The sequence below is a fragment of the Staurois parvus genome, unplaced genomic scaffold (assembly GCF_062004578.1).
Source record: "Staurois parvus isolate SC_StPar_1 unplaced genomic scaffold, SC_StPar_1.0 ptg001054l, whole genome shotgun sequence".
Taxonomy (NCBI): Eukaryota; Metazoa; Chordata; class Amphibia; order Anura; family Ranidae; genus Staurois; species Staurois parvus.
Genome location: NW_028318850.1, coordinates 494,230 through 519,708, shown reverse-complemented (window position 1 = coordinate 519,708; position 25,479 = coordinate 494,230). Strand labels below are relative to the sequence as shown.

Here is a 25,479-nt window from a genome sequence, read left to right as displayed (position 1 = left end):
CTGTGTAAAGTCACATTAAAAACCAGAGTTTTGGGGCTTTTTTGAGCATTCTTGCATTAGCATTTAGCGGTGTTTTTCCATGTTTGTGGTTTTTAGTGTTTTTTTTTATAAAGAAAAAGTCCAAAAACGCTGGTTTTATACACCTAAAAAGCTCCTCTAGAAACCTACTAGTTTTGGGTTTCAGCTTTTTTTTTTTAGCATTCAGCAGCGTTTTTCCATGTTTGCATTTTTTAGGGGTTTTTTTACCCAAAAAAATTTTTATGGTCAAAAAAAATCCCAAAACGCTGGTTTGCGATGTTTTACTGCGTTTTGCCACACTCTTCAGTGTTAGAGCGTTTATACAGCTAAAAAAACTCTAGAAACCCACCAGTTTTGGGTTTCAGCGCTTTTTTTGCATTTGTGCATTAGCATTTAGCGCTGTTATTCCACGTTTAGCGGCATTTTTCCATGTTTGCGTTTTTTTAGCGTTTTTATACCAAAAGATAAAAAAAAAATTTCTGCTCAAAAAAAGTCCAAAAATGCTGGTTTGCAGCATTTTACCATGCTTTTCAGCAATAGAGCATTTACACAGCTAAAAAAAACTCCTCTAGAAACCCACTAGTTTTGGGGATTTTTTCCAGCCAAAAAAACGCTGATTCCAGTCTATGTATGTATGGACACATAGGATAACATGCTGGGGGCAGGGGCGGACTGACAACTCATGGGGCCCCCGGGCAATAGGGGATCATGGGGCCCCTGTGTCGTTGCCCAAACTCAAAAAAGCCTGTGAAAAAGGTACCAGGGGTATCTCATCGGGCCCCCTACTGACCCCGGGCCCTCGGGCAGTCCCCGGGTTTCCAAATGGTTATTCCGCCCCTGGCTGGAGGGTTTACTAGCTGTAAAAAAAAAAACGTCAAAAGCCAAACACAGCCGCTGTAAAAACGTCAAGTGTGCATGGGGACTAAATAACAAATGTGCAAAATCCTTCCCAGTGGAATGAATGTTGTAGGGAGTTCAGCATTCCAAGGGAGTGTAACGTATGGCAGTCATTCGATCTTTAATTGCTGTCCATTATCCTATCATTATACACGTTCTTGGACGTGATGACGTCACAGTTCTTGAAAAAGCTCTTCTCAGTGTGCACACAAGGTGGAGTCTGCTCTGTCTGTAGCTGAGCTCAGCAAAACTGCATCAACAGCATGAGATCTTACAGATCCGGACAGATATTGGGAGACATGATTGCTCTCGGATTAATATTGACAATCTTCTGTCCCTACGAGGGTCATTCACAAGGTACGTCACCCTGATTGTTGGAGTGAGTTCAGACTTGGGCAGCAGAACTAGCAGCCTCCATTCACCTCCCAGGATCAGGCCCCTCCTATCCCTCTTGTATTGAACTGTATTGTTGCTGTATTGTCTCCCGTTATAATGTAAAGTGCTGAGCAAACTGTTGGCGCCATAAATCCTGTATAATAATAATATAAATAATAATAAATCCTGTATAATAATAATAATAATAATAATAATAAATCCTGTATAATAATAATAATAATAATAAATCCTGTATAATAATAATAATAATAATAATAAATCCTGTATAATAATAATAATAATAATAAATCCTGTATAATAATAATAATAATAATAATAATAAATCCTGTATAATAATAATAATTCACCTCCATGTGCAAAAGGGTCACTTGGCTGGTAAATCTGCATACAATTTGATTGTACTTTTTTTTTTTTTAGATCATCCATCAGCTATGTAGTGCAAGGGTCTGCCTGATCTGATACAAATTGATCGGATTGTTTCGATTTGTCCTTCTATTAGGCTTCTTCTGATCACTGTGATAGCCAATCAGACCCAAACACTTACCCCGGCACTGAACTAGATCAAACCTTGATCTAGGTATATTTTCTTTATTTTTTAATATTAATTAATTTATTAATTTATTTTTTAACAAACATTTTTTTCCCCTCTATGCCAGGAGTTAGAGAGATACAATGTATCTCCTCCATTCATAGAGAAAAAAAACCAAGAGGGCGGGCTGTACAGTGACTGATCACTGTGATAACCAATCAGAGGCTATCACAGCGATCATGTGACTCGGAATCAGGAGTCCTGGGTCCTGATCGTTATAACGGGACCCGGGGCTGTCAGTGACACCGCGGTCTTTGTGCTGAGAGTGTGCCATGCAGCGCGCCCCCAGCAGAAAGGCAGGTTTGCAAATATGCGGCCCCCAAGGAAAAAAACCGAGTTCTGTGAGGCCGCATATTCGTGTGACGTCGGGATGAAGGGGAAATCCACTTCCCCATGTGTGCCATATCGATCGATTATTCAGGTCAGCGGAGATTGATCGGAAAAGAAATGGATTTTTATGGATGTATGCGTGACTATTATTAGGCTGGCCATATACGATACTATCTGATTGTACAATCATATTTATTTCAGGTACTTGTATAGCGCCGTCAATTTACTCCACACTTTACATATATATTGTACATTCACATCAGTCCCTAACCCTCAAGGGGCGTACAATCTAAGGTCCCTAACTCACATTCATACATACACATACTAGGGACAATGTAGACAGGAGACAATTCACCTACCAGCGTGTCTTTGGAGTGTGGGAGGAAACCGGAGTACCCGGAGGAAACCCACGCAGACACAGGGAGAACATGCAAACTCCAGGCAGGTGATGCCGTGGCTGGGATTTGAACCAACGACCCCATTACTGCCAGGTGGAAGTGCTAACCATTTAGCCTCTTTTTTATGGAGGCCATACACTCTTTGATCGATCTCTTATGATCAGAATAATGGATCTGTAGTCGACTACCCATGTGACCGATATACCACATGCAAGTGGATTGCAATTGATAAAGTATTGCTAAACCAACCACAGCAAAATCAGTCTGTATATGCAGTATATGTTATTGTTTGTTCTTCTATTAGGCTTCTTTCAGATCTCTGCTGTGGATCACTTTTCAGAGGGCTGTTGAGCATTGGCATTCAGGAGGTGCTATTTCCATCTCCTGGTACCTGTTTTTTCCCCATTTTTTTTTTAAATTGCTCAATGCAATTTTACATGGCGGGCCCGCGCCACATATGCAAGGCAAGAGCTTAGCTCAGGACATATACTCTTTGATTTATTTTCTGATCGATCTCTTATGATCAGAATAACTGATCTGTAGTCAACAGCCCATGCAATCGATATGCCACACACAGGGAAGTGGATTGCAATCGATAGTTAAAGTGTTATTAAACCCACAACAGTACAATCAGTCTGTAGATGCAGTAAAGCATGTTTGTTATACTCACTGTGCAACCTAAGGGGTTAATCCTCTGCATTGTGTAAAAAGGCTGTTTGATCCTGTCTTCTCTGATCCTCCCCTTCTTTCAGTGCCCCCCTCTTATCTCCTGATAAGACATATCGTGTGGAGTCACTCTGCACCTGCTCAGTTTGGTGTGTATTGCTAGAAAAGTTTTTATGTTTTCTTGGGAGAGTGCATGTGATCAGCACAGGGCCAATCAGCACTGTCCAGACAGAGGGCCAGGGGTTCTGCATCCTCCTACAAGCTTAACCAGTGCTCTGCTGGACACTGATAGAAGTCACAAGACTGCTATATGCTGCTGATGAGAAAAGGTATTTAGCAGTTTATATTTACTAAAAATAATTGCATTTCCATGTTATGTGTACTGTGGGAGACCAGATATAGTAATTGCAGGGTCCGGGGAGAGCGGATATAGTGAATGCAGGGACCGGGGAGAGCAGATATAGTGAATGCAGGGTCCGGTGAGAGCGGATATAGTGAATGCAGGGTCCGGGGAGAGCGGATATTGTGAATGCAGGGTCCGGGGAGAGCGGATATTGTGAATGCAGGGTCCGGGGAGAGCGGATATAGTGAATGCAGGGTCCGGGGAGAGCAGATATAGTGAATGCAGGGTCCGGTGAGAGCGGATATAGTGAATGCAGGGTCCGGGGAGAGCGGATATTGTGAATGCAGGGTCCGGGGAGAGCGGATATTGTGAATGCAGGGTCCGGGGAGAGCGGATATAGTGAATGCGGGGTCCGAGAAGACTGGATATAATGAATGCAGGGTCCGGGGAGAGGGGATATAGTGAATGCGGGGTCTGGGAAGACTGGATATAGTGAATGCGGGGTCCGTGGAGAGCGGATACAGTGAATGAGGGGTCTGGGGGGAGCAGATATAGTGAATGTGGGTCTGGGGAGACTGGATATAGTGAATGCGGGGTCTGGGGAGACTGGATATAGTGAATGCGGGGTCCGGGGAGAGCGAATATAGTGACTGCGGGGTCCGGGGAGAGCGGATATAGTGAATGCGGGGTCCGGGGAGACCAGATATGGTGAATGCGGGGTCCGTGGAGACCGGATATGGTGAATGCGGGGTCCGGGGAGACCAGATATGGTGAATGCGGGGTCCGTGGAGACCGGATATGGTGAATGCGGGGTCCGTGGAGACCGGATATGGTGAATGCGGGGTCCGGGGAGAGCGGATATAGTGAATGCGGGGTCCGGGGAGAGCGGATATAGTGAATGCGGGGTCCGGGGAGAGCGGATATAGTGAATGCAGGGTCCGGGGAGAGCGGATATAGTGAATGCAGGGTCCGGGGAGAGCAGATATAGTGAATGCGGGGTCCGGGGAGAGCGGATATAGTGAATGCAGGGTCCAGGGAGAGCGGATATAGTGAATGCGGGGTCCGGGGAGAGCAGATATAGTGAATACGGGGTCCGGGGAGAGCGGATATAGTGAATGCAGGGTCCGGGGAGAGCGGATATAGTGAATGCAGGGTCCGGGGAGAGCAGATATAGTGAATGCGGGGTCCGGGGAGAGCGGATATAGTGAATGCAGGGTCCAGGGAGAGCGGATATAGTGAATGCGGGGTCCGGGGAGAGCGGATATAGTGAATACGGGGTCCGGGGAGAGCGGATATATTGAATGCAGGGTCCGGGGAGAGCGGATATAGTGAATGCGGGGTCCGGGGAGAGCAGATATAGTGAATGCGGGGTCCGGGGAGAGCGGATATAGTGAATGCAGGGTCCAGGGAGAGCGGATATAGTGAATGTGGGGTCCGGGGAGAGCGGATATAGTGAATGTGGGGTCCGGGGAGAGCGGATATAGTGAATGCGGGGTCCGGGGAGAGCGGATATAGTGAATGAGGGGTCCGGGGAGAGCGGATATAGTGAATGCGGGGTCCGAGAAGACTGGATATAGTGAATGCGGGGTCCGGGGAGAGTGGATATAGTGAATGCGGGGTCCGAGAAGACTGGATATAGTGAATGCGGGGTCAGGGAAGACTGGATATAGTGAATGCGGGGTCCGGGGAGACCGGATATAGTGAATGCAGGGTCCGGGGAGAGCGGATATAGTGAATGCAGGGTCTGGGGAGAGCGGATATAGTGAATGCAGGGTCCGGGGAGAAGGGATATAGTGAATGCAGGGTCTGGGGAGAGCGGATATAGTGAATGCAGGGTCTGGGGAGAGCGGATATAGTGAATGCAGGGTTCAGGGTTTAGTAACACTTTAGGATAAGATAGTAGTTTATGATAGGACGTTATTGATCGGATCTCTGTTTCCACCATGTAATCTAATAATCTGATCGGAATATGATCATATTCATGAACAAAGTATCTCAATGCTGCCGATCGAAGCAAAATGACTGATGATTTTCCACTCTTACAAAGTCACAGGCTGGAGGTAAGGAGGAGATCTGTAAGGCCTCATTTCTATGTATGACCAGCCTAGCTGCTGGGGGATTCTTGCATAGGTAATGAGGTTGGCTGAAGAGACCGGTATATCCAGTTAAACATGTATGTGTGACTACTGTGCTCCATTTCCCTGTACATTGTAAAACATATCTAAAATGTTTTTTTCAACTTATCTGCACTCCCCGCTGACACCAGTAACTGTGGAATGGAGTTCCACATTCCTACTGCTCTAACAGTAAAGAACCCCTTATTGAGTTTAACCACTTTTCAACCGCACTATAGCCGAATGACGGCTACAGCGCAGTTGTCCAGTTCTGGGTGGGCGTCATATGATGTCCTCCCAGAATGCGCCCTCCCGTGCACTCCTCGGGCGCGCACCTGGCGATCTCCATGATTGCTGTGTCCTATGGACACAGCCGATCACGTGATGTGGTAAAAGGCCAATCACAGCGGCCTTTTACCACGTCATCAGCTGTGACCAATGACACAGCAGAGCACCGATAAATGCAGTTGCCGGTTATCGGCAGTATTTTCCTCACGCAGTCACAGCGTGAGGAAAGTACTGCCGATAACCGGCAATTGTCAGAGGACGGATCGCCACCAATCAGCAGGGCACTGCGCACCTGATGATCAGTGCCCAGCAGTGCCACCCACCTGTGCCCAGCAGTACCACCCATCAGTGCCCAAATCAGTGCTGCCAGTCAGTGTCGTCAGTCAGTGCCGTCAGTCAGTGTCGCCTATCAGTGCACATCAGTGCCCATCATTGTTGCATATTAGTGCAGCCTCATCAGTGCCACCTATCAGTGCTGCCTACCTGTTTACAAAATTTTATAGTAGAAACAGAGAAAAACTTTTTTTTTCCATTTTTTTGCTTTTCCTGTTTATAGTGCAAAAAAACTCTATTTGTGTGAATAAAATATTATACAAATTCATATGGGTAAAGTGTTGCATGATAGCGCAATTGTCGTTCAAAGTGTGATAGCGCTGAAAATTGGCCTGGACAGGAAGGGGGTATAAGTGCTCGGTAGGCGAGGGGTTAATTGGATGTAAACCCTTATGTATACCCAGTGAAGTGATTGGACTCAGATGATACACAGAGATGAAACATAGCCTTCTACATTTGTTGTATCTGTTTATCAGCAGTCTTCTCTTCTCTACATTCATTCAAAGTGCAGAATTTATGAAGCTTGTCTGAGAGTTCGGAAGAAAGGGGGGGGGGTGCTGAAATGACACACTGCAGAGCTCAGTGAGGAGAGCTCTGAGAGCTGATTGGAGGGAAGGGACACTACCCCCCCCCTTCACACACAGCATAGGAGCAGAGCTGAGGCTGTCAATCTGCTGGAGATCCCTTCCCTGTCACCATTTTTCTCTTGGTGTCAGGGAAACTTGTCAGAAGTGACTCATGCTGATAGCAGAGAAACAAAGCAGCAGACAGAAATGACACTTATTTAGCACTACCCCCTTGGGGGTTGCTGTTGAATTTGGGTCTCCTATAGTCCTGCATAGCCAGTCAGTCAGCATTTTTCACACAACCATCCATAGTCAGAAATCAGGCCTTGAGCGTTGTTTTTGTTTTTTTTAGATTGAGGGGATTAAACTTGGACGGGGTAAGGAGTGTATAGGGTGCTCAAGGGAATGGAAATCTTGAGGACAACTTCCTGAACTATTTACAGCTTCTCCTTTCAAGATAGTCGCTGTTGGAGTGCTAGCCAGCAACTCTAGGTGTAGTACCCCAGACAACAGATGAACTCCTCTCCACCCAGCAGTCTGGTAACTTTCCTTTCCTGAGCAGGGGATCTGGCTCCTGTTCCTTCAGCTAAGGTCAGTCCGCCCCTTCCTCAGGGGCGGACTGACAACTCATGGGGCCCCCGGGCAATAGGGGATCATGGGGCCCCTGTGTCCTTGCCCACACTCAAACAAAAAAGCCTATAAAAGGTACCAGGGGCATTTCATGGGTCCCCCTACTGACTCCAGGCTCTCAGGCTTCGCCTGAGTGCTCGAATGGTCAGTCCACCCCTGGTGCACAGTCATTAGTAGGGGCTAAGCTGGTTTCTCACCAGAGTGGGAACCAGGGGGTGCAGGGGTGCTCACTCAGATCCTCTCCTGTACCACTTGCGGAATGGCTGCTGCTTCCAGACCTATCAGCTGGGCAGCTCCTTCCTTGCCACACAGGTGGCCCTCTCTCAGGGGGCCAGTGAGTCATGAGGTTTCTCCTCTCTGACTCCAGGCTCACAGGCAGGCCTCATCCCAGCAGACCTCCTGGCAGCCTTTTTTCTCCAGTCTCACATCCTCCACTCGACAACTCTCTCCTCCACTCCTGATGCTGAGCAGGCTCCAACACCTTTTAAGGGAATCCAGCCCCTTGCCGAGCCTCCTGCTGGGGATTGGCTGAGGTCCCTAAAAAAGCACAGCCAACCATTCCTCAGATACTCCCACTGCCTCCAAAGCCCTCCTCTGAAAGCCTCAGAGCAGAAGGAAATTCCAGAAGGGCTGGGCTGCATAGTCTATCAGTCCTGACCACATTTTGACCCCTCTGACTATCTCACCTGAGCTGCTAATCAGCTCCTCTTTAGCCATCAGGGGCTAGCTCCACCTAGTGTAACTAGGAGGGTGCTACACTTAGTACTCCTAACTGAAACAACTACACACTATAGAGGGATCTGCTTTGTTCATTATTCATGTCTGAGGTTTACAACCACTTTAAGACTGAACTGCTTCTTGTCAGTTTTCATTATGTGTTTCATTATATTATATATCTTCTTTAGAGACCAAGAATTAAAACGTTTCCTTCCAATTCTTGAGTCCTCATTTAACCACTCGCCCTCCAGAGAATTTCCCTCCCTTCCTGACCAGGCCATTTTTTGTGATACGGTGCTGCGTTACTTTAACTGACAATTGTGCGGTCATGCAACGCTGCACCCATATGAAGTTTACGTCCATTTTCCCCACAAATTGAGCTTTCTTTCAGTGGTATTTGATCGCTCGGTTTTTTTTTATTTTTTGCGCTATAAACAAAAAAAAGACCAAAAATTTTTAGAAAACAACTATATTTTTGACTTTTTGCTATAAAACATGTCCAGTAAAAAAAAATTTTAAAAATCAGATTTTGTGATAAATTTAGGCCAAAATGTATTCTGCTCCGTGTCTTTGCTAATAAAAATCATAACAAAATTAAATTAATTGGTTTACGTGAACGTTATAGCGTTCATAAATGGTGGTATATATACTGGGATTTTTTATTTTAATTTTTACTAGTAATGGCGGCGATCAGTGATTTATAGCGGGACTGCGGTAGGTATTCTCACACTGGGGGAACTAACTTGGTGTCACTGACATCCCCAGTGACACCAATACAGCGATCAGTGCTAATAAAAACACTAACACTGTACTAATGGCACTTGGCAGGAAGGGGTTAATTTGAGGGGTGATCAAAGGGTTAACTGTGTGCTGTTTCACTGTGTTGGCTGTGTTTCACTGTAAGCTCACTGTTTTGTATGGCTGTGCTATGCAGAGTCATACAGAGCAGTGTGCAGGAGCTGACGGGAGAAATCTGTGTTGTTTTTACACAGGTCTCTCCCCCATCGGAGATACTTAGCTATCACCGGGTGCCAGCAAGTAATCACCGGCCAGGGCCGTTAATGGCGGTGCAGGTAGGGCTCGCATGCACACCCCCTACCCGGAACTGCAAAATCACATATATATACGTGATGTTGCGCACCCGTGCCGCCCTGTAGTGGTATTTCTGCTATAGGGCAGCGCGGAAGCGATTGTATATTGTGATCATATCTCCTCTCAAAGTCTCTTCTCCAGGGAGAATAGGCTTAATGCATGTAGTAGTTCCTCATAACTGAGGTCCTCCAGTCCCCTTATTAGCTTTGTTGCCCTTCTCTGAACTCTCTCCAGCTACAGCCTATCCTTCCTGGGGACTGGTGACCAGAACTGGATGGCATACTCCAGATGTGGCCAAACCAGAGTATTGTAAAGTGATAGAATTTATCTCTTGAGTAGATCCCCTTTATAATGCATGCTAATAGTCTGCTGGCTTTGTTTGCGTCAGCTTGGCATGGCATGCTATTCCTGAGACATTCATCAACTAGGACCCCCAGATTCTTTTCCATCCTTATTTCCCCAGAGCTAGCGCGTAACTTGTTTTCATGTTTTTAGCCCCCAAGTGCATTACTTTACATATTCCCACATTGAACCTCACCTGCCATATAGATGCCCACCTCTGTTTGACCTCTGAGCATGACTTATTCCTGACCTCTGTAAATGATTTACTCCTGACCTCCTATTCTCTGATACTTCTGACCTCTGCACATCTCTTCTGACCTCTGTACTCTGATCATGACTTACTCTTGACCTCTGTATGTTATTTACTCCTGAACTCTGAGCATGACTTACTCCTGACCTCTGTACTCTGTTACTTACTTCTGACCTCTGCGCATTACTTCTGACCTCTGTACTCTGTATCATATTTGCTCCTGACCTCTGCATGTTACTTACTCCTGACCCCTGTGCCTTACTTACTCCTGACCGCTGTATTCTTTGCTTTTCTTACTCCTGACCTCTGTGCATTACTTTCTCCACACCTCTGTACTCTCTGCGTTGTTTACTCCTGACCTCTGTAGTAACTTACTTCTTGACCTCTGTACTCTGTGTGTTACTTACTCCTGCCCTCTGTGTGTTACTTACTCCTGCCCTCTGTGTGTTACTTACTCCTGCCCTCTGTGTGTTATTTACTCCTGCCCTCTGTGTGTTACTTACTCCTGCCCTCTGTACTCTGTGTGTTATTTACTCCTGACCTCTGTATTCTGTGTGTTATTTACTCCTGCCCTCTATGTGTTACTTATTCCTGCCCTCTATACTCTGTGTGTTATTTACTCCTGACCTCTGTGTGTTACTTACTCCTGACCTCTGTACTCTGTGTGTTATTTACTCCTGACCTCTGTATTCTGTGTGTTACTTAATCCTGCCCTCTGTACTCTGTGTGTTATTTACTCCTGCTCTCTGTGTGTTACTTACTCCTGCCCTCTGTACTCTCGGTGTTTTTTACTCCTGACCTCTGTATTCTGTGTGTTACTTACTCCTGCCCTCTATACTCTGTGTGTTATTTACTCCTGCCCTCTATACTCTGTGTGTTATTTACTCCTGCCCTCTATACTCTGTGTGTTATTTACTCCTGACCTCTATACTCTGTGTGTTACTTACTCCTGCCCTCTATACTCTGTGTGTTATTTACTCCTGCCCTCTATACTCTGTGTGTTACTTACTCCTGCCTTCTATACTGTGTGTTACTTACTCCTGACCTCTGTGTGTTATTTACTCCTGCCCTCTGTGTGTTACTTACTCCTGCCCTCTGTACTCTGTGTGTTTTTTACTCCTGACCTCTGTACTCTGTGCATTACCTACTCTTGAACTCTGTACTCTGTATGCAGGCCCGGGCATTTTGTACTGAGCAGCCCAAAGCCCAGGGACCTGTTCCTTGGAGCCCAGTGGCGGAACGCCAGGGCCCAGTTGCAAGAGCGGCCTTTGTAACCCTGGTAGTTCCGCCACTAGTGCCAGTAGGTTTTTATTTTTATTTATTTTTTTCAATTTTATATTGTTATTTTTTTTTACATTTTTTTTGTAGGAAGAAAGGAAGAAGGGAAAGAAAGAGAGAAAGGAAAGAAAGAGAGAAAAGAAAGAAAAAGGAAGAAGGGAAAGAAGGAAAGAAAGGAGGGAAATAAAGAATGAGGGAGGGAAACAAGAGACAGAGAGAGAAAGAAAGGGAGATGTATAGAGGGAAAGAAAGAGAGAGAGACGTTTAGAAAGAAAGAAGGAGGGAAGACGGAAGGAAGGTAGGAAAGAAGGAAGGAAAGAGGGAAACAGGAGACAGAGAGAGAGAGAGAAAGAGAGGAGGGAAAGAAAGAAAGAAAGAAAGAAGAAGGGAAATAAGTGGGGAAGGAATGAAGAAAGGAAGGGAAAGAAGGAAGGAAGGAGGAAAACAGGAGACAGAGGGAGAGAGAGAAAGAGAGAGAGAAAGAAGAGAAAAAAAAGGGAGAGAAGTATAAAAAAAGGAAGAAAGAAAGAGAAAAAAGGAGAGAAAGGAGAGAAACAGGAGACAGAGAAAGAAAGGAGAGAAAGAAAGAAGAAGGGGGGAGAGATTACACAAGGCTGGGGGGGGAGTGTGGGCGGGGCAAACACAGGAGGAATGGGTGGGAGGAGGAGGGGCAGCTTTCTCTCTCCACTTCCGTCTGTGGTGGGCTGGGAACTGTCAGCACTGGGGACGGCAAATGCTGACAGATCCCCCGCAGTGCTCCAGGAGGATTGGGGAGGCCAGCCGCAGGGAGGCATACAGAAGCCCAGGGCATGCAGTCTGCAGGAGAGGCGGCCGGACGAAACATACAGGAACCGAGAAATGCATGGTCCTCTATGTCCCACCCGGCCACCTCTGCTATCCAGGCAGCCGCGGCCCACTGGGCTAACGCCCAGTGTGCCCTATGGCCAGTCTGGGTCTGTCTGTGTGTTACATACCCCTATGTACTCTGTGCTTTACTTATTCTTGACCTCTACTCTTTGCGTTTCTTACTCCTGACCTCTGCACTCTGTTACTTATTCCTAACCTTTATACTTTTCACATTTCTTACTCCTGAGCTCTGTACTCTGTGCCTTACTTATTCTTGACCTCTGTACTCTGTGTTTTCTTAATCTTGACCTCTGCATTACCTACTCTTGAACTTTGTACTCTGTATGTTACTTACCCCTCTGTACTCTGTATGTTACTTACCCCTCTGTATGTTACTTACCCCTCTGTACTCTGTATGTTACTTACCCCTCTGTATGTTACTTACCCCTCTGTACTCTGTATGTTACTTACCCCTCTGTATGTTACTTACCCCTCTGTACTCTGTATGTTACTTACCCCTCTGTACTCTGTATGTTACTTACCCCTCTGTACTCTGTATGTTACTTACCCCTCTGTATGTTACTTACCCCTCTGTACTCTGTATGTTACTTACCCCTCTGTATGTTACTTACCCCTCTGTACTCTGTATGGTACTTACCCCTCTGTATGTTACTTACCCCTCTGTACTCTGTATGTTACTTACCCCTCTGTATGCTACGTACCCCTCTGTACTCTGTATGTTACGTACCCCTCTGTACTCTGTATGTTACTTACCCCTCTGTATGCTACGTACCCCTCTGTACTCTGTATGTTACCTACCCCTCTGTACTCTGTATGTTACTTACCCCTCTGTATGTTACGTACCCCTCTGTACTCTGTATGTTACCTACCCCTCTGTACTCTGTATGTTACTTACCCCTCTGTATGTTACGTACCCCTCTGTACTCTGTATGTTACTTATCCCTCTGTATGTTACTTACCCCTCTGTATGTTACTTACCCCTCTGTACTCTGTATGTTACCTACCCCTCTGTACTCTGTATGTTACTTACCCCTCTGTACTCTGTATGTTACTTACCCCTCTGTACTCTGTATGTTACTTACCCCTCTGTATGTTACTTACCCCTCTGTACTCTGTATGTTACTTACCCCAGTGTACTCTGTATGTTACTTACCCCTCTGTATGTTACTTACCCCTCTGTATGTTACTTACCCTTCTGTACTCTGTATGTTACTTACCCCTCTGTACTCTGTATGTTACGTACCCCTCTGTACTCTGTATGTTACTTACTCCTCTGTATGTTACTTACCCCTCTGTATGTTACTTACCCCTCTGTACTCTGTATGTTACGTACCCCTCTGTACTCTGTATGTTACGTACCCCTCTGTACTCTGTATGTTACTTACCCCTCTGTACTCTGTATGTTACGTACCCCTCTGTACTCTGTATGTTACGTACCCCTCTGTACTCTGTATGTTACTTACCCCTCTGTACTCTGTATGTTACGTACCCCTCTGTACTCTGTATGTTACTTACCCCTCTGTACTCTGTATGTTACTTACCCCTCTGTACTCTGTGCCTTACTTATTCTTGACCTCTGTACTCTGTATGTTACTTATTCCTGACCTCTGTGTGTTGCTTACTCCTGACCTCTATACTCTGTGCCTTAATTACTCCTGACCTTCTCTGTACTCTGCTTGTTAACTGACCTTTCTGTTCTTTGCATTTCTTACTTTTGACCGCTGTACTCTGTGCCTTACTTAGTCTTGACCTCTGTACTCTGTGTTTTCTTACTCCTCTGTATGTTACTTACCCCTCTGTACTCTGTATGTTACTTACCCCTCTGTACTCTGTATGTTACTTACCCCTCTGTATGTTACTTACCCCTCTGTACTCTGTATGTTACTTACCCCTCTGTATGTTACTTACCCCTCTGTACTCTGTATGGTACTTACCCCTCTGTATGTTACTTACCCCTCTGTACTCTGTATGTTACTTACCCCTCTGTATGCTACGTACCCCTCTGTACTCTGTATGTTACGTACCCCTCTGTACTCTGTATGTTACTTACCCCTCTGTATGCTACGTACCCCTCTGTACTCTGTATGTTACCTACCCCTCTGTACTCTGTATGTTACTTACCCCTCTGTATGTTACGTACCCCTCTGTACTCTGTATGTTACCTACCCCTCTGTACTCTGTATGTTACTTACCCCTCTGTATGTTACGTACCCCTCTGTACTCTGTATGTTACTTATCCCTCTGTATGTTACTTACCCCTCTGTATGTTACTTACCCCTCTGTACTCTGTATGTTACCTACCCCTCTGTACTCTGTATGTTACTTACCCCTCTGTACTCTGTATGTTACTTACCCCTCTGTACTCTGTATGTTACTTACCCCTCTGTATGTTACTTACCCTTCTGTACTCTGTATGTTACATACCCCTCTGTACTCTGTATGTTACTTACCCCTCTGTATGTTACTTACCCCTCTGTATGTTACTTACCCTTCTGTACTCTGTATGTTACTTACCCCTCTGTATGTTACTTACCCTTCTGTACTCTGTATGTTACTTACCCCTCTGTACTCTGTATGTTACTTACCCCAGTGTACTCTGTATGTTACTTACCCCTCTGTATGTTACTTACCCCTCTGTATGTTACTTACCCTTCTGTACTCTGTATGTTACTTACCCCTCTGTACTCTGTATGTTACGTACCCCTCTGTACTCTGTATGTTACTTACCCCTCTGTATGTTACTTACCCCTCTGTACTCTGTATGTTACTTACCCCTCTGTACTCTGTATGTTACGTACCCCTCTGTACTCTGTATGTTACTTACCCCTCTGTACTCTGTATGTTACGTACCCCTCTGTACTCTGTATGTTACGTACCCCTCTGTACTCTGTATGTTACTTACCCCTCTGTACTCTGTATGTTACGTACCCCTCTGTACTCTGTATGTTACTTACCCCTCTGTACTCTGTGCCTTACTTATTCTTGACCTCTGTACTCTGTATGTTACTTATTCCTGACCTCTGTGTGTTGCTTACTCCTGACCTCTATACTCTGTGCCTTAATTACTCCTGACCTTCTCTGTACTCTGCTTGTTAACTGACCTTTCTGTTCTTTGCATTTCTTACTTTTGACCGCTGTACTCTGTGCCTTACTTAGTCTTGACCTCTGTACTCTGTGTTTTCTTACTCCTGACCTCGACCTCTGTGCATTACTAACTTTTAAACTCTGTACTCTGTATGTTACTTACCCCTGACCTCTGCGTGTTACTTACTCCTGACCTCTGTACTCTATGCCTTAATTACTACTGACCTCTGCGTGTTTCTTACTCCTGATCTCTGTACTCTGTGCATTATGTATTCCTGCACAGGCATTAGTTTCTCCTGACCTCTGTTTGTTACTTACACAAATGTGGGGTGTGGCCACAATTTGCTAACAGTGGGAGGAGCTTAAAGGGGTATGGCTTAATAATATCTACTTTGCTCTGGATCAAGAGTGAAGGCCCGGGGGTGCCCGGCAGGTCACCATCACAAGCAAGGGTAAGGCAGCAAATTATCCACATCCCACAACAAAGTCTTTACAAGCCATGAGGGGAGGGACTGTGAAGACCACATAATATTGGCATATGACATCATCAATAACCCGTGACACAGCCGGGAGCAGACACACCCCTCCCTTCTCCTGCTCCAGGCCAGTCAGAGAAATGTTGCTAAGATAGCTTACCCTACAGTCACCCAGGCCGGGGACGATATTACTAAAGGTGGAACAATCAGGGACACTTTCTTTTAACCAGGGACTCAATCAGGGACATTTCATTGGGTCACCCTACCTTAAAGCCACTTGTGGACCAAGGCTGAGACATCCTAGAACTGCCCTGATTGGTGTATTAAATGGGTACCCAGAAGCAGCTGGATGCCAAGGATTTGTATCTCATTTATAGACTTGGTTTTATTTTTTAGAAATACATATGGAGGAAAAGCTACCGCCTATGGAAGTCTGTCTGGGGCAGAATTTAACAATCCCGTGTGTTCTGGCTAAAGCTGCTAACCAGGATCTGGATCTGAATGTGTCCACTGTGGATGTCCGCTGGAGCAAAATGTTACCAAATGGAAGTGAGACGAATGTATATAAATTCAGAAATTACACTCATGAAGACATTAGACCGGGGTCTACTATAGATGAAAGAGAACTGAAAAGAGGAAACGCCAGCCTCACCTTACCCCATGTGCAGGGAAATGATGAAGGAGAATATATCTGTGAAATTTATATCACTCCTAATAAGGCCTGGACTAAAGTGAATGTGACGGTATTAGGTAAGTGACATTGCTGAACCATAAATCCGTACACAATACAGATACAATCTAATATGGGAGTGGCCAATGCTGACATTTTTCTGAAAATGCTAATTTCCTGACAATCACAGCAACTTCTCTATCTGTAATAAAAAAAAATGGTGGTTTATCAAGTCTGCCCATTTTTTGAATGAATTAATTGACTTTTTGTACATATCTACACTATATTGCCAAAAGTATTGTCCCCGCCCTCCAAATCATGTGATTCAGGAGTTCCAATCCCCTCCATGGCCACAGGTGTATAAAATCATCACCTAGGCATGCAGACTGCTTCTACAAACATTGGTGAAAGAATGGGTCGCTCTCAGGAGCTCAGTGACTCCAAGCGTGGTCCCGTGATAGGTGGTCACCTGGGCAATAAGTTCATTCGTGACATTTCCTGGCTACTAAATATTCCACACTCATCTGTTAGTGGGATTATAACAAAGTGGAAGCAACTGGGAATAACAGCAACTCAGCCACCAAGTGGTAGGCCACGTCACATGACAGGGCGGGGTCAGCGCATGCTGAAGTGCACAGTGCGCAGAAGTCGCCAACTGTCTGCAGAGTCAATAGCTAAAGACCTCCAAACTTGGTGTGGCCTTCAGATGAGCCCAACAACAGTGTGTAGAGAGCTTCATGGAATGGGTTTCCATGGCCGAGCAGCTGCATCCAAGCCTTACATCACCAAGTGCAATGTAAAGCGTCGGATACCGTGGCGTAAAGTGCGCCGCCACTGGACTCTAGAGCAGTGGAGACGTGTTCTCTGGAGTGACCAATCACGCTTCTTTGTCTGGCAGTCTGATGGACGTGTCTGGGTTTGGCGGTTGCCAGGAGAACGGTACTTGCGTGACTGCATTGTGCCAAGTGTAAAGTTTAGTGGAGGGGGGATTATGGTGTGGGGTTGTTTTTCAGGGGTTAGGCTTGGCCCCCTAGTTCCAGTGAAGGGAACTCGTAAGGCGTCAGCATACCAAGACGTTTTGAACAATTTCCTGCTCCCAACTTTGTGGGAAGAGTTTGGGGATGGCTCCTTCCTGTTCCAACATGACTGCGCACCAGTGCACAAAGCAAGGTCCATAAAGACATGGAGGAGCCAGTTTGGGGTGGAGGAACTTGACTGTCCTGCACAGAGTCCTGACCTCAACCCCAAAGAACACCTTTAGGATGAATTAGAGCAGAGACCGTGAGCCAGGCCTCCTCCCCCGACATCAGTGCCTGACCTGACAGATGTGCTTCTGGAAGAATGGTCCAACCTTCCCATAGACACCCTCCTAAACCTTGTGGACGGCCTTCCCAGAAGAGTTGAAGCTGTTATAGCTGCAAAGGGCGGGGCCAACTCAATATTGAACCCTACGGACTAAGACTGGGGGGGCCATTAAAGGTCATGTGCGTGGAAAGGCCGGCGGCTGAATACTTTTGGCACTTACCTCCACTTATTGACCAACTTTTTAAGTTAGGGTCAAAATCAGCTTTCCCAATATCATAAGTAGTAATCTTCTCTCTTCACAATCTCATGTCAGTAGCTCAAAGGATCACATAAAAGCCAATATGGTAGGGGAAGAATAAAAGCTCTCTCATAGTGTTGTAACCCCTAGGAATCCATTTATACGTATGTGTAATAAAGCGTACTCACAAACAATAGTGCACAAGAACCATCGCCTGTATCATTCAAATACAAGTTGTCCCCTTAACCACTCTCCCTCCTGAGGATTTACCCCCCTTAATGACCACGCCTCTTTTTGCTGTTTGGCGCTGCACTAATTCAACTGATAATTGCGCGGTCATGCAATGCTGCACCCAAACGAAATTTACGTCCTTTTTTTCACACAAATAGAGCTTTCTTTCGGTGGTATTTGATCACCTGTGCGCTTTTTATTTTTCACGCTATAAACAAAAAAAGGCCAAACATTTTGAAGAAAAACAATATTTTTTAATTTCAGCTATAAAAAATATATAGTAAACTCAAAGTTGGTTATAAATTTAGGCCAAAATGTATTCTGCTCCATGTTTTTGGTAAAAAAAATCCCAATAAGTGTATATTGATTGCTTTGTGTGGAAGTTACAGCGTCTACAAACTATGGTACAGATACTGCAATTTACGCCATTTTTTTGCTATACAGCGCTGCGCTAGTTTAACGGACAATCGCACGGTCATGCAATACGGTACATAAATGAAATTTGCATCCTTTTTTTCCCACAAATTGAGCTTTCTTTCTGTGGTATTTGATCGTCTGTGCGTTTTTTTATTCTTTTTGCTATAAAAAAAAAAAGCTGACAATTTTGAGAAAAAAAAAAACAATATTTTGGACTTTTTGCTATAAAACATGTCCAGTAAAAAAAAATGTAAAAATCAAATTTAGTCATAAATTTCTGCCAAAATGCATTCTGCGACATGTCTTTGCTAAAAAAAAACCCAATACGTGTAAATTAATTGGTTTACGTGAAAGTTATAGCGTTTACAAATGGCGGGAAAGATACTGGGATTTTACTTTTTTTTTTTATACTAATAATGGCGGCGATCAGCGACTTATGGCTGTGACCCGGCGACTGACATCCGCGGCGGTGATCGGCGGGACAGGTAGGGCGGTGGTGTGCCTCGCATGCGCCCCCTACCTGTTTTGAAAACACACGTTTTAAAACGTTGTTTTGCCCAGCCGTGCCACCCTGCCAACGTATTTCTACAGTGGCTGGGTGGCATGTGGTTAAAGAAAAACATCCATCCAAAGTACAGCAAGTAAAATGGCCGATCTCATGCTTCCGGCATAATGACGTCACGTAATGATGCGTTTCATCACGAATAGTGTGACTTCCTCATAGGATAGCTAGAGCTATGTTTGTGTGTATAGCTATAGTGTGAACGCAGCCTAAAGAAGTTCGGGAGTAATGTACTTAGAGTGCAGAGGTCCACAGTATTTCATATACAGCCCAGTGTACAGGGTGCAATGTTCGGGAGTATGTCATATACAGCCCAGTGTACAGGGTGCAATGTTTGGGAGTATGTCATATGCAGCCCAGTGTACAGGGTGCAATGTTCAGGAGTATGTCATATGCAGCCCAGTGTACAGGGTGCAATGTTCGGGAGTATGTCATATACAGCCCAGTGTATAGAGTGCAATGTTCGGGAGTATGTCATATGCAGCCCAGTGTACAGGGTGCAATGTTTGGGAGTATGTCATATACGGCCCAGTGTACAGCTTGCAATGTTTAGGCGTATGTCATATACAGCCCAGTGTATAGAGTGCAGTGGTCAGGAGTATGTCATATGCAGCCCAGTGTACAGGGTGCGATGTTCGGGAGTATGTCATATACAGCCCAGCGTACAGGGTGCGATGTTCGGGAGTATGTTGTATACAGCCCAGCGTACAGGGTGCGATGTTCGGGAGTATGTCATACACAGCCCAGCGTACAGGGTGCAATGTTCGGGAGTATGTCATACGCAGCCCAGCGTACAGGGTGCGATGTTCGGGAGTATGTCATATGCAGCCCAGTGTACAGGGTGCGATGTTCGGGAGTATGTCATACGCAGCCCAGCGTACAGGGTGCGATGTTCGGGAGTATGTCATATGCAGCCCAGTGTACAGGATGCGATGTTCGGGAGTATGTCATACACAGCCCAGCGTACAGGGTGCGATGTTCGGGAGTATGTCATACACAGCCCAGCGTACAGGGTGCGATGTTCGGGAGTATGTCATACACAGCCCAGCGTACAGGGTGCGATGTTTGAGAGTATGTCATATGCAGCCCAGTGTACACGGTGTGATGTTCAGGAGTATGTCATATACAGCCCAATGTACAGAGTGCAGTGGTCAGGAGTATGTTATATGCAGCCCAGTGTACAGAGTGCAATGGTCAGGAGTATGCCATATGCAGCCCAGTGTACAGGGTGCAATGGTCAGGAGTATGTCATTTGCAGCCCAGTGTACAGGGTACAGTGGTCTGGAGTATGATATTTAAAACACAATGTCTGCATGGCTCAGGAGTGCTTTATGCAGAGAGTGCAGGCACTGTGGAGCCATGCAAGACAAAAAAAAGTCAGAAAGTGACAGCATCCCTTGAGTGTTAGCACCTGGTGCGCACTGCACCCTCTTAGTGCGTCACTAAGTATATGCATACTTACATTGATCAATGTTGTACCAATATAACTGCCATAAAATCCATACCTGTAGTTTAGCTTTAATGAACATTTAACCCCTACAATATGGGGGGGTGGGGGCAATTCTTTTTATTTTTGTTGTCCCCGGAGTTGGGCTTTAAGATCTACAAACTACTTATGAGAAGACTGTAAATGACTGTTACTTCACCTTCTCAGGGAAACCAAACATCTCTCTCTCCACACCTGAACTTACCATTGAACCTGGAGGGAAGGATTCTGTTATTTGTGAAGTCAGCAGGTTCTACCCGAAAGTGGTGAAGATCCAATGGGCGAAGCACAGTAGGCGTTCCGGTACCTGGTCTTTTTTGGAAAAACCATCTTATCGAACTGAGCTAGAGGAGAACAGCGATGGGTCCTACAATGTGAGCAGCCAGCTGGTGGTGGCACCCTCCTGCCCAGAGGAGAATGGAGACGTGTATCATTGTGTTGTCACACATGCGTCCTTCAGCCCTGACCAGAATGTCAGTGTTACTCTAATAGTAGAAGGTAAGCTGAACTCCAAGATAAATATTGTTCAAATCCATTCCTTGTGTGTCTTCTTCTGGAATCTCAGTGTGCTTCTTCCAGATCTGAGCAGTAACCCAGTGTGAGACTTCCTGTAATAAAGACCGCTCACTGCTGCTCTCTCTCCTTGTGCAGGGTGACTGGTCTTGTCTCCGCCCCCTCCTGTAGTTTTCTGCAGGAAGCCTGTAGTAGGTGGACCTGCTGGACCCCTTCCACAGCTCTGCTCTTTGTACCTGTCTGTTTTGCTAGTTGTATCTATTGAACACCTTACCGGGAAGGAAGCTGTCGGTGCAGAGCCCATCCGTTGTGGTTGAGGCATATTAGCTCAATGGTGTCACAAGCCTTCCGTTACTTGAGGTATTCCTTACCCTGCAGCTGCACAAATACCAAAACAGCAGTTGACAGCTTCTTTTTTGTGTTAGCCCAATCATAGATTGGGACCAAACCCAAGCTCATCCCCAATGTACGCTATCTATCTATCTAGCTATCTGCTAACATGCCCAAAACAATTTGCAGGAGATGTATGTAGGCAACACAATTCACTATCTATCCCTCTAGAAATTATTACAGGTTGGATATTCCTCATTCATTCAGAATAGAATGAATCAGGAAAATACCACATTATGGCCACTAGATGGCGCGGATGATTATAGGAAACAAACACCTATTTACTATGATCATCAGTACCATCTAGTGACAGTATTTTCCTTATTCATGTTATTATTATGAATGAAAAACATCCAACCTGGAGAGAAAATAGCCTAGCAGCATTTGATTTTGGAGGCATTTGCAATTTTTGCGGGGTAATTAACACAGTTTTGAAATAAATATACCACTTAAATCCCGCCAACCTCAGACATGTGGGAATAAAACTGCTCATACAGTCTAGCCTCATCCCTGAAGCCCAAGTCACAAGCGTAGGACTGCCATTTATAGGCCGTTGACCTCAGACTTCCACATTAGTCAGCCGAGCATGCTAAGGAACAATGGATTTTTCCGGTTATTCATTCCTTTCATATTTGTGTCATTACAGAGCTGAGCAGAAGTTGTTTTACTTCAATAACCATAAACTCTGTCGTGTTTGGACTTTTGGTTTTGATTGTTTTGGTTGCTGGGCATCTCCTAACAGGTAAGCTCCATTCTGTTTTTAGAACAGACCTCGCTCACATGGGGTGATTCGATCCGTGCCCTGAGCCAGGTTCACAGATGTTCCATGCATCCCTATGCAGGCAGTACCATTCAGTTCTATTGGGACACAGCCCCTGCTTCTCAATATATTGTTAGTTCAGGTGCATGTACGTGCGTGTCCCCGAACACATCGTGGGTGCTTTCGGGGGGGGGCAGTGCACCTGCACCCACACAGATGTCATAATGGGAGCGGTGCCTGTGTCTGTGCAGCTGCTCTGTCCCAATTGACATGAATGGGACTGGCGGCATGGAGGTGCGCATGTGCATCCTTGTACTGATAAAGCATGGCCCTGCATGGGGTATGGATCAAATAGCCCCATGTGCATAAGGCTTTAAAACTGAACACTGGGAATGTTCTCTATACACATTTACTATTCACCCAAGTGAAGCTAATTGCTTCAACGGATTAACTACAGTTGTTGTTTTTTTTCATAATTTTAGTCTAGGTTCACACCTATGCAGGTTGCGTTTTGAGGAGTTTCTGCGTTGCGTTTTTGCACTTGGGTTTTTGCCGTGTTTTTGATTTGTTTTGCGGAGTTTTTTTACTTGTTGCTAGTGAGATTTTAAAAGCAAAACGCATGAAAAACGCAGCGAAAACGCAGCAAAAACGCAATACATGCTTTTCTGCAGCGTTCCCATGAAAGTCTATAGAACCAAAAACATAACATTTTGCTTTAAATAAAACTCCCTGACCCTTTCCAAAAACGCAGCGGGAGATGTGAACCTGTCCCATAGGAAATCATGTTAAATGGACTGTACTGCATTTCAGCAAACTGCAAAATGCTGTAGAAAAAGCTTAGACATGAACCTGGGGTGAAAAAAAAAAAAAAAAATTGCTGTGCGGATGTCTCAATTATTCGCACAGCAGTCACAAACCTTCACCGTAGTCAGCTTAACATAGTTACAGTTGCAAGAAACCCATATGTGAACCCCTTGGGATTACGTGGAGTTTTGCATGAATTGGGCATAAAATGTGCTCTGAACGTCATCTAAGTCACAACAATAGAAGAACACAGTCTGCTGAACATAATACTACACAAACATTAGATGTTGCCATGGTTTCATTGCACATAACATGTAAACATTCACAGTGCAGGGAGGAAAAAGTATGTGAACCTTTGGACTTAATAACTGGTTGACCCTCCTTTGGCAGCAATAACCTCAACCAAACGTTTCCTGTAGTTGCAGATCAGACCTGCACAACGATCTGGAGTCATTTTGGACCACTCCTCTTCACAAAACTGTTTCAGTGTAGCAATATTCTTGGGATGTCTGGTGTGAATCGCTCTCTTAAGGTCATGCCACAGCATTTCAATCGGGTTGAGGTCAGGACTCTGACTGGGCCACTCCAGAAGGCGTATTCTGTGCTGTTGCAGCCATTGTTTTGTTGAATTACTTGTATGCTTTGGGTCATTGTCCTGTTGCATCACCCATCCTCTGCGGAGCTTCAGTTGGCGGACAGATGGTCGTACGTTTTCCTGCAAAATGTCTTGATAAACTCTGGAATTCATTTTCCCATCGATGACAACAATCCGTCCAGGCCCTGAGGCAGCAAAGCAGCCCCAAACCATGATGCTCCCTCCGCCATGTTTCACAGTGGGGATGAGGTTTTGATGTTGGTGTGCTGTGCCTTTTTTTCTCCACACATAGTGTTGTGTGTTCTTCCCAAACAACTCAATCTTGGTGTCATCTGTCCACAGTATATTTTGCCAGTAGTGCTGTGGAACATCCAGGTGCTCTTTTGCAAACTTCAAACGTGCTGCAATATTCTTTTTGGACAGCAATGGCTTCCTCCGTGGTGTCCTCCCATGTACTCCACTCTTGTTTCATGTTTTCCTTATTGTAGATGTGTCAACAAAAATGTTAGCATGTGCCAGAGATTTCTGTAGGTCTTTAGCTGACACTCTGGGATTCTTCTTTACCTCATGCAGCATTCTGCGCTGTGCTCTTGCAGTCATTTTTACAGGACGACCACGCCTAGGGAGAGTAGCAACAGTGCTAAACTTTCTCCATTTGTAGACAGTCTGTCTTACTGTGGACACATCAACATCAAGGCTTTTGGAGATACTTTTGTCACCCTTTCCAGCTTCATGCAAGTCAACAATTCTTGATCGTAGGTCTTCTGAGAGCTCTTTTCTGCGAGGCATGGTTCACATCAGACAGTGCTTCTTGAAACCAGTAAACCCAAAACAGGTGTGTGTTTTTTAAGGGCAGGACAGCTGTCAGCAACACATCCAATATCATCACACTGATTGGAGTCAAGGTTGGCTCACTCCTGGCTCCAATTAGCTCTGGGAGAAGTCATTAAGCTAGGGCCTCACATACTTTTTCCTCCCTGCACTGTGAATGTTTCCATGTTATGTGCAATTAAACCATGGCAACATCTAATGTTTGTGTAGTATTATGTTCAGCAGACTGTGTTCTTCTATTGTTGTGACTTAGATGACGTTCAGAGCACTTTTTATGCCCAATTCATGCAAAACTCCACGTAATCCCAAGGGGTTCACATACTTTTTCTTGCCACTGTACATAGTCTGGCTGAAAAAAGAAAAAAAGTCCATCCAGTTCAACCAAAAAAAACACAAAAGTTATACTCCTACACTCACAGTTGATCCAGAGGAAGGCAAAAAACCCCAGCAAAGCACGATCCAATTTGCTCCTGCAGGTGAAAAAATTCCTTCCTGATCCCCCGAGAGGCAATCGGATATTCCCTGGATCAACTTTACCTATAAATGTTAAATCCAGTTATATTCTGTGTATCCAAGAAAGAATCCAGGACTTTTTCAATGACGACAGCTCCATCTATTGGCCATAATGTGGTATTTTCCTGAAATACCTCAAGCAAGAATAGATCGTGTTTTGGCCACTAGATGGTGATGATAATCATAGAAAATAAAGATTGAATAAAGAAAACGAATGCAGCGGACACATCTATGGGCTGCTAAGCTGCAATCTATACATTTTTTGTCCTCACAGTGTGAGGAAAGTACTGCCGAGAACTGGCAGTTCTCAGAGGAGGGATCAGCACCGATCATCAGGGCATTGATGATCAGTGCCCAGCAGTGTCACCCACCAGTGCCGCCCACAAGTGCCCAGCAGTGCTGCCCACAAGTGCAAAGCAGTGCCACCCACCTGTGCCCATCAGTGCCCACCAGTGCCACCCACCTGTGACCATCAGTGCCCACCAGTGCC

General features: G+C 45.3%; 1 protein-coding gene across 1 annotated transcript in view; it reads left to right on the top strand.

Moving 5' to 3' along the window:
* Positions 1–1,127: 1,127 nt before the first annotated feature.
* Positions 1,128–25,479, top strand: part of LOC149440759 (natural cytotoxicity triggering receptor 3 ligand 1-like) — a 41,912-nt gene continuing 17,560 nt past the window's right edge. The window contains exons 1-4 of the mRNA XM_089658167.1: positions 1,128–1,272; positions 16,071–16,424; positions 20,752–21,081; positions 22,133–22,228. Of these exons, the coding sequence (XP_089514293.1) occupies positions 1,179–1,272; positions 16,071–16,424; positions 20,752–21,081; positions 22,133–22,228 (874 nt within the window). The 5' untranslated portion in view covers positions 1,128–1,178. The remainder of the gene's footprint in view (positions 1,273–16,070; positions 16,425–20,751; positions 21,082–22,132; positions 22,229–25,479) is intronic.